The sequence below is a fragment of the Boleophthalmus pectinirostris genome, unplaced genomic scaffold (genome assembly GCF_026225935.1).
Source record: "Boleophthalmus pectinirostris isolate CB_2022bp ecotype Guang Dong unplaced genomic scaffold, ASM2622593v1 HiC_scaffold_14, whole genome shotgun sequence".
NCBI lineage: Eukaryota > Metazoa > Chordata > Actinopteri > Gobiiformes > Gobiidae > Boleophthalmus > Boleophthalmus pectinirostris.
Window position 1 is genome coordinate 9,630,257 of NW_026571047.1, and position 17,260 is coordinate 9,647,516.

A 17,260-nucleotide genomic window follows, 5' to 3' on the forward strand; every position below is an offset into this window, starting at 1 on the left:
TTTGGTTGACACAAGTCCCTCTGTTTATACTAGGAGCATGGGAGCGGACATGACTGTGATCCTTGCAGTGATGCATTTTCAAACTGTGCCATTACAAAGTCACTTTTAATGTGTTTGGAAGAAGGTAACAGCTGCTAAAGATCGGAAGGTGAAGAGAGTTTTCGTTGAAAATGCTGAACATCAGGACATTCCTGCTCCAGTTCTGTTTGAGCCTTGTGGTTTCTAGCGGCTCCTGCAAGCCCTTAATCAGTGATGTTCAAACAGAAGACAATGAGGGACTTTACTCTCAGCTGACACAAGAGGAAGACACAAAAAACAGGATGGCAAATCTTTTGGGGACAATGAAAGAGGACTTTTTGCGGAAACTCAACCTGTCAGATGTTCCTCAAGAGGAAAACAAGATCACTCCTCCTCAGTTTATGATGGAGCTCTACAACAAGTATGCCTCGGACAGCTCAGTCATCCCTCAGTCTGATGTGATAAGGAGCTTCACAGTGCAAGGTATTACTTTACAACAACACAATGTATTTGTATGATAAATTCTGTGTATGAAAGAATTTACTTCGACCTTAGCCTTTCAGTATGTGTAAAATAGCCAGTATCCATTTAAAATTCCTTCCACCAATTCTTTGAGCTATGTTTTTTTTTAACATGCCCTTTGTTGTCTGTTCTGTAGATATATCACTGAGAGGGATTAATGGTACCAAGCACAAACAAAGGCTGATGTTCAACATCACCATCCCCAGCTATGAAAAGATCACAGCAGCTGAATTACAGCTCTTTTTTCAGGCACAGACAAGGTCAAAAGACTGTTTCCATGGCACTGTTAAAGTCTATGAACTGGACACTACACAACTTCTGGTGGGTAAAGAGGTGACCTGTTTGCACAGCAAGTGGGAAACATTTGATATCACTACATTTATTAAAAGCTGGATTAGGTCAGGCAATGAGGTCTGTGGGTTTGATGTGGTGGTGGACACAAAAGACTGTAAGACTTCTGACAATCATAAAAATACAGATGGATGTTTCAGTATGTCACTTAGTGACAGCACTTCTGCAGCTTTGATAGTCTTTTCAGATGACCTTGGAAGCAGAAGAAGAGAGGCAAAGAAAGAACTGAAAGAGATGATCATTCATGAGGAGGAAAGCATCCTCCATTCTGACACTGTTGTAGAAGAAAATAAATTATCCAATGAAATTATTGAGGCTCACCATCCAAGAAGGAAAAAACGAAAGGCGGAGAGGGAGTACTGTCGTCGCACCTCACTCAAAGTCAACTTTAAAGAAATTGGATGGGACAGTTGGATTGTTGCTCCTCCAGAATATGATGCATTTGAATGTCGGGGTCTGTGCTACCATCCTCTGACAGATGAGTCATCCCCATCTAAGCACGCACTAATCCAAGCAATAATGAACATCAGGAACCCTAAAAAGGCCAATATGGCATGTTGTGTTCCTATTAAACTGGACCCAATCACAGTTATGTATCAGGAGAATGGACGCCTCACTATAAGGTATTTGTATGAAGAAATGAAGGTGGCAGAGTGTGGCTGCAGATAGTTTCAAAGAGAGTTAACTCTGATGTTGGTCAAATCTATGCAGTAATATTGTATATATTTAAAATGTTATTAATGTATTTAGAAGTTATGTACAGTAAAATGTCAAGTTACATAATTGTATTGTATGGATAGTAAAACTTGTTTCTGCATTGATGCATATCATAATTAAATTAACCATGCCAATATGTAACAAGTCAGCTAAATAAATATTATTTTTGTTAAATGGTATATTATTTTATTCACGCTCCTCAACTAACTTGATTGGAAGCATTTTGGTGTTAATGGTAATAGCTTCAACACACAGCTAGAGGGAGACAGTATACTGTGTACAAGAGTAGCCTAACTCCCTTGACGTAAAGGCGCTCAGTTTCACACACTAACCTCATTTCACCCAATTTAATGTGAAATTATTACTGTACATTATTATAATAATTATTATTTTACATTTTACATTATTGTAGATTCATGTATTATATGACATCAGGTTGTTTGGCTTGTCTTTTTTCAGCCAAAAGTACTTGTTTTCTTGTTTGCTATGAATGTATTTGGTAATATTTAAAGGTGAAATTTCCATGCATGTGGTAAATATTTAATATTTTGAATTATAATGCCCTTATTGATTCAAATGTTGAATGAGAGCACTTACCGGTCAGTGGTTGAATGTTGACTGTTGACAGAATAACATCAGGTGAATACCAGTGTTCATGTCCCATCTAAAGAAAAGAGAATATAACTGATGCTTCATTTAACTACTGTCAATACTGTCAAACAGCTTTGGCTACTGAAGATTTGATATATTTATGTATGTTGACTGTGTGTGTGTGTGTGTGTGTGTGTATATATATATATATATATATATATATATATATATATATATATATATATATATATATATATATATATATATATATATATATATATATATAGTTAGCAATATATTGTGAACATTTTATATATCTGACTACCCATGCATTTGTGATTATATATATATATATCAGTTGAAATTGATTTCTGTTTTTGTCTTTCCTAAAATTTACATTTAGGGCTATTAGGAAATACTATATAATTTAAATAATGAACAATCTAACTATATGATCTAATTAATTTCTGTTTAAAAATAACATAATCACACATTTGTTTGTGCCTCTTGAATGCATTTAAGTGAAAATAATTATAATTAATTAAATCATTAAAGTTAATATAAAGGTAATTTAAAGGTAAATTTATCCTTGGAAAGACCATGATTTTGGTTTCACACTATAGAATACAAAATATACAGTTTGGATACAAAACAAATCTTGATTGACTCAAGTATCCTTGTATGTTCAAAAATACCCAAGTTAAAAAAGGCAGGCATATTTTTGTCCACAAACACCTTTGTTACTACACCTACTTGGCTAGGTTGATTCCTCAAGAAACACTCGGGATAATGCGATTACAGGTTTATGATGGAGCAAATCCTCTTATGTGTATGTTAACAGAAACCAAGCAGCCAAAACAGTGCCATTTGACTAAGAACGTCTTCACAGACGGAGGTTCTGCTTCCACAGCACCTTTTCTCTTTTACACAGGCTGTCAATATGTCAAAGGTTGTCTTTTTTATAGTTTCGTTGGTATTTTTGGGAAATGTTTTCTTTACCCAGGCCACATTTTCTTCCAGCCTCATGGTGGATATGGCAAAAATTGTCATAGACAATTATTGCACCCCAGAGAAGTTGCTTGGAATGAAGGAGGCAATTGGAGCAGCCAGCAGCAACACAGAGATCCTGAACATCCCAGATGCAGAATCCTTGGCTCGGGTACTCAGCGCTGGAGTTCAAGGCACAGTAAGTGACACGCGCCTGGAGGTTACCTATGAGCCAAACTATGTTCCTGCAGTTCCACAAGCGATGCCTCCACTTCCACCAGAGCAGCTTGTGGCAGTCCTCCAGAGCTCCATCAAGCTTGACATCCTAGAAAGTAACATTGGCTACCTGAGGATTGATCACATCCTTGGTGAAGAGGTGGCTGACAAGATTGGCCCACTACTACTTGAGTTGGTCTGGAATAAAATATTGCCTACATCAGCTCTAATCTTTGATCTGCGTTACACTAGCAGCGGAGATGTCTCAGGACTTCCCTACATTGTGTCCTATTTTACCCAAGCTGAGCCCCCAATTCACATTGACAGTGTCTATGACCGGCCGTCAGACACCACCACCAAGCTCATGACCCTGTCCACACTGCTTGGAGAAAGATATGGTACAACCAAACCTCTCATTATCCTCACAAGTAAAAACACTAAGGGCATCGCTGAAGATGTTGCCTATTGTCTCAAGAACCTAAAGAGAGCCACCCTTGTGGGCGAGAAGACTGCTGGGGGTTCAGTGAAGATTGATAAGATCAAAGTTGGAGACACAGACTTTTATGTTACAGTGCCAACAGCTAAATCCATTAATCCCATGACTGGCTCCACTTGGGAAGTTGTTGGTGTTAGTCCTGATGTTGAAGTTAATGCTGAGGATGCTCTGGCAGCTGCCATCAAGATTGTCCAATTTCGGGCCCAAGTGCCAGCTATTATTGAAGGTGCAGCAGTTCTCATTGCTAACAACTATGCCTTTGAAGATATTGGAGCTGCTGTAGCAGCTAAGTTAAACGGGCTACTGGCAAGTGGAGCCTTTAACCTGGTTGTGTCAAAGACAGACTTGGAAACAAAACTGTCTGCTGTTTTGGAGTTTCTTTCAGGAGGAAAGAGTCTAAAAACGTCCAGCAACACTCCTGCACTGCCACCAGTGGTAATTCTTGTTATAATTCAGTGGAAATAAACTGTAAGATTGTCTTCTGTCAAATTAATTAACTGATGTTTTTATTTCTAGAATTACTCACCAGAAATGTACATTGATCTAATTAAAGTCTCCTTCCAAACCAATATCTTTGAAAACAACATTGGCTATCTTCGATTTGACATGTTTGGTGACTTTGAGGAGGTCAAGCCCATCGCCCAAATTATTGTTGAACACGTATGGAACAAAGTTGTCAACACGGATGCTATGATCGTTGATCTTAGGTAGGTAATCCAATTTTACAATAGTTTGTAATGCTGTTTCCATTTTATGAACACAAATCACTAAAGCTGTGAAAGCGACTAAATATAGTCTAGCAGACATGTTGGGTGTGCTACTGCAATATACATTTGTAAGTAATGTTTGTTAAACTCAAACATCAACTCAACTTGAACTCACAAAAATGTCCTTTGCAGGAACAACATTGGTGGCCCTACTACAGCAATTTCTGGGTTTTGCTCCTACTTCTTTGATGGTGACAAGCAGATTGTGTTGGACAAGCTGTATGATAGAACCACTGGCGCCACTACCGAGCTTCTCACCCTTTCTGAACTCACTGGTATTTATGTCATTCTAATCTTTATCTTACAGTCACTGTTGACTTATTTTCCATCTCATGTTTTTCACCTTATCTTCCAAACCTTTCAGGCACGAGGTATGGGCCCCAAAAAAGCTTAATAATTTTGACGAGCCGAGCAACAGCAGGTGCTGCAGAGGAGTTTGTCTATATCATGAAGAAACTTGGTCGTGCCATGATCGTTGGAGAGACCACTTCTGGATCATCCCACCCAGCCAAGACCTTCCCAATCGGAGAGAGTGGCATTTTCCTCAGCATCCCTACAGTGCATTCAGACACTGCTGCTGGACCAGCCTGGGAGGGGGCAGGCATTGCTCCACACATCCCCGTCGCAGCCAGTGGAGCTCTCGACGCAGCCCTGGGGATTCTCAACAAGCAGGTTGCCGGCCAGAAATAAAGCAAACCAACATTCACACAGGCACATTTATACTGGCATCCAAATAGTTTCAGGAATTAGACTTTAGAAATTAACATTACATTAGTTACACTGAGTCTTTCATAATGGCATACAGATAGAAATAGAAAAGACATTTTACTAACTACAGTTTAAACACATCGAACCTAAGTTTAATGTTGCTATTATTACAACTTCAAAAGACACTTACTAGAAAGAAATGTGCAGTTGTGTCTGTTTTTATTGACTTTTCAAAATGCATTAACTTTTGTGTATCAATTGGTGGAAAATAAAAAAATTGATGTTATAACAAATGGTGTCTAATTTCAGAGCAAATACTATATTAGTTTACCAACACCAATGAAATGTTGGAAATGTATTGTCAAGAAGGTGTGTGCTTGCTTTAAGGTGAGACATTTCTATATACATTTAGGGCTGTTTCCTTTTAGTTAGGCTAAGTGTTGAAAAGATACAAATAAAGAAAAGCCAAAAATATATGCTTTAGCATTATTAGAAGCCAATAACAAATGTAACCAGAATGTCCTGATCTTTTTCCCCCATTCCCAATTTTTAAACAAAATAGGCTTTTTAATTCAATATTTAGGCTATAATGAGTTCACATGGCTCACAAACCCTTTAAACATCAGGCAGCTTGAAGGAGGGAGGTGCAAAATGGGATGTTGACCCATTTTTTCGTCCTTCTCTCCTCCTCATGTTGAAATATGACACCTGGTCCATTTCAGGCAAGTCTGTCCCCCAGGCCCTCAGTTCCTCCAGCGCCAAAGCAGCTCTGCTGTACACAGCTTCTTTTTACTTTCCCTGAACAAAACCAGCATCGACATTTTGGATGACACGCAACTTAAGTGATCATTTTAGTTTACCTTTCTGGTAACTGGATTTGTTTCGTCTAGGTCATTTGGAACAACCTTTTTTATTGCATTAACCCATGTTATAGTCACCTCGTATATCGTCAGCACTCACTGATGTGGGTTGTCATGTTTGCGAGTTGAACTCTCCCACAAAGACAAAGTGGAAGCATCGCCTGCATCCTTTGTCTCCATCCGCGTCACATCAGCAGTGAGGTCACTTTTTGGAGACTTTTTCTTTTTGCTGCTTTGCGTACCCTCAGACGGACAAGCATGGCGAGACGCGTGCTGTTGCGTGTACCATTTCTTTTGGCGATTTTGGGATTATTTTTACTCAATTCTTCATCTGCAAGTGCCGAGCCGGAGTTGCCTGAAGAAGAGGAGGAGGAGGAAGTGGAAAGTTCATGTCAGGGAGCGTTTGACCTCTATTTTGTGCTGGATAAGTAAGTTGAATGTTAGCTTATTCACTTAAAGCCGGCTCCATAAATAAGCAACGAAAAGAATTGTAGCTAAATCAAACTAGTCTATTTTACCTTGTCCACACATAACTTAATTTCTGACAGTTTGTCTTACAATTCATCCGTTGTCCTTGTAGTTTTAATCTTATTATTCGAGAAAAAGGACATAATTTGACGTGCTAATGGCGCCTATTTTCACTTCAGAGGTGTTTCAGGTTTGCCGCTGCTGGCCGCGAGCGCATACTTTCGCGGGTGCGTTTGTGCGTCATCACGTTCAAGAGTGCATCCTACAGTTTGCTGAATAAGCGAAAGAGAATTTTATTATTATGCACTGTTTTATTTCAAACTCTGAGCTAATTTGATACACATTTTATTTCATACCGTAAAGGGACATTAACTCTCCTTGGTGACTTGTAGGCTACACTCTTTCATTCACTCTTGCACGCCCACATAGGAAAAATGCTGTGGTTTAAGCATTTTTTTTGCCCTGACCTTCAGACTCTGGATAAAATAAAATCCTAGGGAAACACAGGAATGGAGGTACTGGCTCTCCATGCTGCAAAATTGCTATTCACTTTAAATCTATTCGTTTAAATGGGAATATAATTACTGCCATCTCCACTGAGGTAAATCAGCGGACAATCTGTTTACTGCATAATAAGAGCCTTCACTGTGAGCAAAACACAAGTTAATTACAACCTGGCTTACAAACTGTATTTGCAGCCAGACATTTGCTGAATTGGATCTTTAAGTTAATGGGGAGGAGGTGCAAGCTTGGACAGGAAGTACGGAAAATGTGCTCAAGTGATTTATTGATTTTTTTTTAATACTGGTCCTTACAATGATCAAAGACAAAGAGAGAAATGATTCCAAATGGTGCATGCATATGTCATAGTAAAAGTTCAAATCATGTGAAATTCTTGTCCTATCTTGAACATGTTTCCTGGTGTTCCAACCGGACAAGCCACAGTTGTTCTCCAGATGTTGAGCTGCATTTGGCTTACACCGTGCTGTAAACACTGACACATGCTTCAAATAATGAAACATCCCCTTTTTTAAAAAACGTTAGCTGCCATTGAGCTATTGTTAACTTGTCTGTGCGCTCACTTAGGGGGTGACTAATAAGGACTAGCCAACCGTAGACTTCATACAGGAGGAAGCTCATTACAGATCTCCTATAGCCCACCTACCTGTGTTTTTTATAGAGATGTTATGTGTCCTGGACTCCACATTATGAGAAAAGGAAATTTCAAAACCTTTTAAAAAGATAAAGATGAAGAAAAAAAAAAAAACTAACTAAAGCCTTCTTGATAGTGAATATAACACTCATTGCTCTGCCTGGAATGTTCCACAGTATGACATTAAACAGCTCCAACTTACATTTATTCAATTACAGGTGGTTCTATAGCTCAAACATATGTAGAAAAACATGCATTCTGACTGTGAGCAGGGTTTCCTCTCCACAGATCTGACCTGTAACTTGGTTTGGTTTAGATTCCTTGAAGACAGAAAGGTTTATTACCGTACAATTATTTCAGTTAATCACTACAATCCTACTGGATAGTCTTCTGCATTTGCTGAAAGTAGTAATTTTAGTAAGTGCTATGTAATACAGCAGGCCACTTTGTCTAAAAGAGAGTAATTTATTAGCCAGCGCTGTATTGATTAATGGTGTCACATGCTAATCTGGTTATTGACATTTTACTTGGAAAAATTACCTTAAAGGGACTATCCATCCAAACAGTCAATGGCTAGCTTCTTCCTTTTGGTTCAAAATGATGTAACCATTACCACGGGTAGTGACGTAATCTGGTGCTTATTCTGTCTAGTCAACACTTCACAGCTCTTCCCAACCCTCTTTGTGGCTTTAAGACCATGGAATCTATGATGAAAATGGTGGAATTGTCATCTGTTTTAGCTCAATGTTATGTAAAGTCTATTTGGTTTGCAGATGGGATAGCTGTACCGTGAATAGGGAAAATGTTAAGAGTGGACCAGCAAAGAAGACACTAGTCAGTTTGCTCGTAAAGTCAAGTCCAGAAGGTTTTTATTGAAGTGAAGAGCACATTAGTCCAAACATGTGAGAAAGGATGACTCAGACATCGGAAGGGGTTAATGGCATAGAGCTATGATCATTTTGAAAGGGTACTACAAACTTATCAATGGCTACCTTCTGAATACTGCCTTAAAACATTATACAAAATGTATTTCATTTCTAAAAGATCCATGGTGGTAATTCAAAGACAGAGTAATAGTGACATGTGTGCAGTATGTTTCTTTCTGGAGGTGGAAAGTCAATTGCATGTTTCCACAGAAAGAGAAAATTAAAACAATTAATTGGAACATTCTCCATGGAGATAGTCAGGTTTTTATAGGCCACACTACGGAAGATTATAGCCAAAAGAACAACATTTCCATGGAGACAGGCAGGAGGTGGCCCTCATCCAGGCCAAATAAGTCAGGTGTGGATAGGCAAACCCGCTCACAGTAAGTTTTTTCAATGTAATTAAAACAACAAAATGAAAAACATTCTTCTATTTTAGCCTATTTTAAACAAAAGTTACATGTTATGGCTTTACGTAATTTGAGAAATATATAGAAAAAACATGCATTCTTACTGTTAATCTGGCCTGTAACTTGACCAGGTTGCATCACCTATGTATCTCCATACAGCTTATTGCCATAATGTGGAACATTATAGGCAAAGCAGTATCATCTCTAAAGAAATAACATCTCCATGGAGACAAGCAAGTGGCAGACTCTTCACCAGAAAAGTTACATAGTATATGTTTAAGGAGAATAATTGATAATGCATTTGTCTCTGGTAAACAACACTAATTGGATCTGGAGTTAGGTTGTTTTAACATACATTTTAACAGAATTTTAACAGAATTTTGCTTGCATACATTATCTTGTGGTAGCTTTCCACCGTGCCCTAGATTCATCTGTTCATTTTGGTTTGCAAAGTCTGAATTCTCGTGGCATACACTGTGGTTCCCTGGATGTATGCCTTTAAGCCCCATGCTGCTGCATATGGACATAGAAGGATGTGGATCTGCTGACTCAGGACAGGCGTGTCACTGCATGCTGTTTTATTTGGAAGCAAATGCTAGACCTTAAGTCCCGTTCATATGGACCATATGTAGTGAGGGTGAAGACAAACAGGTGACATGGTAATTTAGACTTTGTAATAACAATGCTGTCAGAATGTAAATGGAAGCTGTGCAGTTCTGTTCTGACAGCCTTCTCAATCTTGAACATGTATTTATACAAGTTAAGTCTCTATAGATTGAGGTTCAAAATGGCTTTCTTATATTCAATTTATGGAAATGTAGTGGGTCAGTTAACATGCTATGTAAACCAATTTGATGGATTTGTTCTGTCTGAAACGCCAGTGGTTGGATTGCATCTTGTTCAATATTTAGCAGTATTTTAGTTTAGTTTAGATTTATCGGTTTATTTTAACTGGGACCATGTGTAAACTCATTCATCTAAAAAAAAAAAAAAGAAATGTTTTACACCAGATTGACCTAGTTTCAATCTGCAGTCCCCAGGCAGGCTAACAAACAAATAGAAGTATCCAAACCATTATCAAACCATGCACTCTCCCATTCTTGCAATTGAAAATAGTCCACATTTCCACATTCAACATTTAAAATTCCTCAAATAGTGTAAAATTATTGTAGTACGAGTTAAACCCATATGTCCAAATATGGATGACCACAGCATGTATTTCTCTTATTGCATCATAATGATGATGATGATGCATGAATAATAATGACGAATCAGTTGTCACTATATTTTGTCCATTGCTTGTTCTTTGGCGTTGTCTTTTGAGGAAATCTGTATTCCTCAAAAGACAAAAACAAGACAGGTCGCCACTAATCCAAACCTCATGGCTCCTTTGGAAAGTGTATTTACGGTAAAAGGGATGGAAAAGTTGGGGTCATTTGTTACAAAGTGCACATTCCAGTCTTCTGCACTAGTTACTAACATTGCGTCAAACAATTCCTCAATTTTCTGAACAAACTTTGCATTAGCTCAGCAATCAGGCAGTAAAGACTTCAGACTTCTGTCATAGCTGTAAAAGTAGGTTAGTGGTTTTAAACAAACAAGGCCTTGTGCCCAGTCAGTTAAATTGGCATGCCACCATTGGCTGCAGGCTCTGGGTGGTGAGGGTAGAACCAGCTAAAGGGGCAGACAGTTTTCCTTTATTTTCCTTTTTAATGTTTTAAACCATGAGAACTGCACTGAGGCGTGCTAATACATACAAGACCGGAGTAGCTTTTTCCCACATAGCGTCATAGCAATGTCCTCGGTTGAAGAAAAGCATGCTGGGTAATTGATGCTATGCTGGTTGATATGTTTAACAGAGGGCTGTATGGTTTTGTTTTCAGTTTTAATGTAGAAATAACATATCTGATGTATGGTATGATCTACTGCTATGTTTAAAGTGTTGACAAAGAAGTAGGGTCCTTTGGGATTCCTGCCAGGCTCTCACAATGTAAAAATTTTAAACTTGATTTCAATCTAAAGAATAGACTCGATACCAATACTCAATACCAATTCCGATACCACAATGAAAATGAAAAACTCTTTATTTAGACAATAGAATGAGACTTTCAACAGTATTTCATAGTACTTTCTTTTATATTGCAATGTGGAATATATATCTGTCATCATTCTAAAGGTATTCAGGAAATCACCAAGGGACCCTTCACCAATTCTTGAGCCATATTTTTAGTTAAGAGTAGCTGGAGTATTTCTATTTATGTGCATACTGTAGGTCTCTAGGTTAAACAGTAGGACAGTGAAGTAGGGCTTTAACACCTTATCAACCTCATTAGTCCATTATTGAGATAATTGTCATGTAATTTCCAAAAATGCCATGATACAGCATAGAATGACAGAAAAACACGTTGACCTACATTTCCGTTTTTTTTAATGGACCTTGGATTTTGTATTACAACATGACATTACAAGATGGAACAGAGTGTTTTCAGTTTGAGAGAAGAACTCAGCATAAAAATGCAGGGTTTGTTTGTTAAATGTGCGTGAATGAAACACAACTCCAGGTAAGTTTGTGATGAGGAAACATCATAACAAATCAGAAAATAGCGTAATATGATCATAATGAAAGCTAGCTAAATGAATAGAAATGAAGAGAATAGACAAAAGGATGAATGGATCTAGGAAACTGCATATATCTCTTGTAGACAGGTGAAGCAAAGACCACCAAAACATTCCCGCACCAATTTCCAAGAATCTGTACGACCAAACTGTCATAACAACTCAGTGTGTCATCGTTACCATCCATTTTCTTCACTCACATTCATCGTGACCTTTTGGTAGATCCATTCATTTCTGCCATATTCAGCAGAAAGACAAATGCATAGAGATGTTTTTGGTTCTTTAGGCCCTCCCAGACCCAGTGGGACTGAAATTCCTGTCTCCTCCTGCAACGGTCTGTTTAGCATCACAGAACTGCGCAATGCTAATGATCCACATCGCTTCCCATTGTTGACAGCTTCTTGGACTGAAGTCTACAGGGTTTGTCTCTTGCTTAAATATGAGCTACTCTGGGCTAATGATAGAACATCTACATTAGTTAGCAAAAGAAATTCAACTCTGTTCTTTTGGAACCTGCCTGGGTGACTGAAGCATTACTCAGATATCTACAGTAGTTTGAAGTAAAATTTGAAATGAATTAAAACAGTGCATATCATCAAGTGTGCCTTATGGTTATAAAGGAGACACAAGCCCCAGGGTCTAAAAATGGCCGCCCATTCAAGTCAATGGGCCGAGCTCAATTGCACATGACTCCAAATTAGCCTAACCCGGCTAGGTACTTTTGGTTGCTCCGAGCCGATTGAGCATACCCAGTAGTGCTCTTTTCTCCCATGGGCACACACGAATGCACATGAGCGCAGTCTTGTGTATCATTGATTGCTTTGACCAATCAGAGTGAGAGGAGCTAGACTGAAGGATTTTGAGCAAGAAAAAAGTTGAGGATCTAAAATAGATAAAAATCGCCACAAAATCCGCCATTTTTGAAAGTTGTAGGGGCCCTGTCATCCGAACACAAGCAGTTCATGTTTACATTGCACGCTATGAGAAAAATCCTTTCTCGGCCGGAGAGATTTTTTCCGCTGTAGTACCAGTGAGTGACCACTACGGCAACTGGAGGCAGCTACAAGCTAGCAATACCCTATCCAATTATTTTAATAGATCCTTGAGTAGACAATAGACAATGCCTGTTCCCAGAAGACATTCTTGCGTAGGAGCAAAGAGATAGGAACACAATTGTATATATGGAAAGGTGAAATGTCCCAATTTTCTAGCTAACTGCTGAAACATTTTTAGAGGAATGAGATGTTTGATTGTATTGTTGATCTTCCATTTCTGTTTGGGCTTGGTTACTAGATGACCAGTCCAATCACAGGGCAGCATTGTGGTTTGCGTGAAATCCACAGGCAAAGCACTCACACCACAAGAAACAATGGTAAAATATGTACTTCAGCCAATTTCAACAGAAATATAGGCTGTATTCTTTTTGAAGGCAATATTACTTTGTGCATTTGTGGAAGGGAAAGATGCCTATGCTTTTCACTCAACTGGACCTGTTCTTCTTTATTTTTACTGTTGCGATTCTTCAGGCAATGAGTTTAAAATATTTGTGTGAACATTTCATCTATTCACGATCTCTTTCTGTAAATCATTTTAGATTAGGGTTGCCAAAAGTATTGAAAACCAGATATTAATTGATACTAAAACTAGCATCGAAACTAGATATGAATTTGAGTTGTACTGATACTAAAAAGTCACATTCACAAGACAGAAATTAACCTTTTTGACTAGCTTTAGAATGCTCTAGAGCTGTATCCGAACAAGCATGAGTTCGTATGCACATGCATCTCTGTGACCAACCTGGATGGCTGAGGGATTACACAGATAAAACTACACAGTAATATAAAAGAAAGTACTGTGCTTTAATCTTGAAAATCACATTATATTGTCTAAAGAAAGAGTGTTTTTAATTAGTACCCTGGTATCGGATTTAGTATTGTGTATCAAGTTTATTTGTTAGTATCGAAATGGAGTTTGAAATTTGACTATCTTGACAACACAACTCCAGATTGAGAATATGCAGAACAGCTAGAATCAGCAGTGCTGCACATATCAGCCTGACTTAGTTACCATGTTTTCCCTCAGAATAAATTATTTATCCAAGCTAGTTTTGTTTAACTTGCAGTAACTCACTCTGAACCACACACACAGACTGAAATGACCCCTGCTCATGTCTGGTGACGTTCAGAATATTGTGGCTTGACAGAATTGACCTCGTTGTTTGATCAAATCTTCAGGTTGTTTCTTCTGGCAGAGGAAATGTATATAAAAGCCAGAGCATTATCTCACTTCCAGCCCTAAGCAATACAGTCTGCATGATAAGCTAACTCCCAGATCTCTTTGTTTGGTTACTTTCATCCTTCCAACGGGAACATCGCCAGCCATGTGTTCTTTGTTCGTGTTCTAAGATAATCTGTCCATTTGAGAAAACACTTACTCAAGTTTGACCATTTTGCGGTGACATAAATATACTCCTCAAGCGACTTCACTTTTGCGTCATCTGGGTCATTCAGTACATTTTAGTAATCCTCTAGTAAAAGTTCGCCATCCTCTCCAGAGCTACTTTGTAAATACCAGGGCTAAGGTGTCCAAAGTTATTAATCAAACATAATCATACATTTTAAAGGTTCTATATTACACAAAATTTCCTCTTGTGAGCCTCTTGTCATGTTGTAATGTTGTTTCAGCCTCAAAAACATACATGGAGGTGTGATTCATTCACATATGCTTGAGAAACCCTTTATTATTAGTCTGTCTACATCTCCAAAGTGGTAGTTTTCAAGTGAATAGCTAACTTTAACCTTTAGATCAGTAGAGATTCCAAGAGATTCTGGGGTCCACCACCTATTCCGACATCCCTTCATTACGACTCTAATTAGACATCCCGGTATTATGACATGCCTCTATTTAGACTTCTCGGTTTTCTGACACTTTTTAGTATGGCTATTCTGACACGTCATATTCTGATTTCCTATATGGACGTAGTAGACGAAGTATTCTCCGATCAAGCGCTTTGCACGGGCCCAAGCATCTTATAATATATGGGACCGCAAAGTATAATAGGCTATCACATTAACATTATTCATGTTGGAAAAGCGGAATGTTTGAAAAATAGTAAAGTGCCACTACTCCGACAATGAAAAAAAAAGTCAAAATATGCTTGGGACACTTGAAAAATAATGTTTATGCCACGACAGTTAGACAGACTATCCAAATGATACTAATGACAGTGTATGGAGTTTAAAAACACAGTGAACAGTGCATTTCCTGTATTACCATGTGACATCTTAAGGTGGAATGGGGAGTTTCCAGTTTGAAAGAAGAACTAAGATCCAACAGCACATCGCCATCCATGTGTTCTTTGTTCGTGCTCTGAAATAATCTGTCCATTTGAGAAAACACTAACTCAAGTTTGACCATTTTGCAATGACATAACACACCAGATTCAAACAGTTCCTTGGCATGTCTTCACCCATCACCTCTCCATTCTTTTGCCCTCAGAATTCCGCTGTATTTCAATTCAAACAACCCAGACTGTTAAAATGAGATCAAAGCACCAACAAAAAACAAAAAAAAACAGAATATGTACCACATAAAAGGTTAGCATGACAAATCGCTGAATAGAATGCCCCACTTCCTTTGGCTAGTGCTGTTTGGACAGGTGAGCAAAAGTGCAAGCTAGGCCTTGGTCCCACGATTGCAGCCGCCACAGACAATCATACCGTTCCAACGTAAACATTAGCCTAAACGAAGGCTAGCTAGCAAGAACCAAAAAGGCAAAGAGTCCTCAAATTCACCCCGGTTTTAAATAAATAGGCCAAAGTTATTCCCGCACCTCAAGTTTGACTTATGTTTACCCGCCCCTCTGTTGCTGTAATGGAACAATTCGCTCAAGAACTTGGCTTCAGTCCTTTGGTCAGGGGTGAGTGCTGTGCATCTGCAATTCTCATGTGGCTAATTTTGTTAGCACTGCACATTCAACTAGACACCTCTCCTCCTTCTTTTCCTCAAGGTTTTTTTTTTTTTTTCAAATTATCTTAAAGATCCTATATTAAGCAGTATTGTCTCTTATGAGCTTTTAGTCATGTTATAATGCTGTTACCATCTCAGAAACATTGTTGTTGTTTGAGTAACCCTGAAGCTATCCAAATGATTTTAGTGGAGATGTATGGAGTTTAAAGGTCCTATATTACGCAAAATTGAGTCTTGTGAGCTTAAGTCATGTTATAATATTTTCACCTGATCAAAAACATCACTGGAATTGTGTTTTGTTTCATTCACATATGTTTGAGTAACCCTTTATTAGTAATCTGTCTGCATCTCCAAAGCTCCAAATGCTCTGAGAAGATGTAGTTTTCAAGCTACTTTTTACCTTTTGTTCTGTAGATTGCATAATTTCAGCCCTGAAATTGCCAAACGATTATAGTGAAGTTGTATGGAGTTTAAAAACACAGTGGAGCACTTCCTGTATGACATGACATCACAAAGTGGAACAGGGTGTTTTCAGTTTGAGAAAAGAACAAAGCCTAAATATGCAGGGTTTGTGTGTTAAACGTGTTAATGAAACAAATGACAACTCCAGGTATGTTTATGGCAAAACAACATTATAACATAGATCATAAAAAAGCTTATATGGACTCTTTAAGCTTGTGAGGTCTTCTCTGTTTTCTTAGCTCAATTTTAAAGTCTTGGTGGCCAGGAACAGGTCAGGACATAAGATTGAGGAAACATTTCTTCTTGCCGGACACATAGCCAACTTTGATAGCATCCTGGCAATGTAAAAGTAGCTATCATCCAAGTCATTAATCTTTCTGAGATGTTGAAAATTGGCTGTATTTGTAACATTTTTGCTTGAATTGTTGGACTGTTTTGTTTATTACCGATTCAGAGACTTGGGGAAGCTCAGCAAAAACATCTGCAAAAGTTATTGTGTTTTTAAAGGCTAGTAAGGTTTGTTGAATCTTTACACGAAACTCAATAAACGTATCAAATGAAATCAGCAGTGTCAGCAGTTCTATGAGTTCATGTTTAAGTTTGTTTTTATGTAAGAGCTCCACGATGGTCTGGCAGAAAATAAAGGATATTGGGAAAGTCCCTGGTATGCCCTGAATGACTGACCACCAGGCTTGGCCAAGAAAATTTCTGCTAAACAATGACACATAACATCAAGTGGGATAACCTCAGTGATACTTGCTCAAGATGAAAAAATATGAAAGTTGTTTTGTTGGAAATACATTGTTTAAAGGCTTTTTTGGTGGTGGGTCTCCATGGAGATGTTATTGCTTTGTCTGGAATGTTTCACAGTATGGTATTTCTACTTCACAAAGACAAAAGCAGATCAAGTGACAGGTCAGATCTGTGGAGAGGCAACCCCACTCACATTCAGAATGCCTCTTTTTGTAGTTATTTTTCAGCTATAAAACCACCTGTAATTGAATACATGTAAGATAGAGCTGT

At 38.3% G+C, this 17,260-nt stretch overlaps 3 protein-coding genes across 3 annotated transcripts in view; all 3 read left to right on the forward strand.

Moving 5' to 3' along the window:
- Nucleotides 1–109: 109 nt before the first annotated feature.
- gdf2 (growth differentiation factor 2) lies at nt 110–1,577 on the forward strand. Its single transcript, XM_020924411.2, has 2 exons — nt 110–501; nt 677–1,577. The coding sequence occupies exons 1-2, from the start codon at nt 171–173 to the stop codon at nt 1,558–1,560; spliced, it is 1,215 nt and encodes a 404-aa protein (XP_020780070.2). The 5' UTR covers nt 110–170; the 3' UTR covers nt 1,561–1,577.
- A 1,511-nt stretch (nt 1,578–3,088) lies between these two features.
- On the forward strand, nt 3,089–5,385 carry rbp3 (retinol binding protein 3). The gene is made up of 4 exons (XM_020924089.2): nt 3,089–4,333; nt 4,415–4,605; nt 4,798–4,940; nt 5,030–5,385. Exons 1-4 carry the CDS (start codon nt 3,140–3,142, stop codon nt 5,353–5,355), a joined length of 1,854 nt encoding a protein of 617 aa, XP_020779748.1. The 5' UTR covers nt 3,089–3,139; the 3' UTR covers nt 5,356–5,385.
- A 709-nt stretch (nt 5,386–6,094) lies between these two features.
- antxr1c (ANTXR cell adhesion molecule 1c) overlaps nt 6,095–17,260 on the forward strand; it is a 48,695-nt gene continuing 37,529 nt past the window's right edge. The window contains exon 1 of the mRNA XM_055150353.1: nt 6,095–6,661. Coding sequence (XP_055006328.1) covers nt 6,492–6,661 — 170 coding nt within the window. The 5' untranslated portion in view covers nt 6,095–6,491. The remainder of the gene's footprint in view (nt 6,662–17,260) is intronic.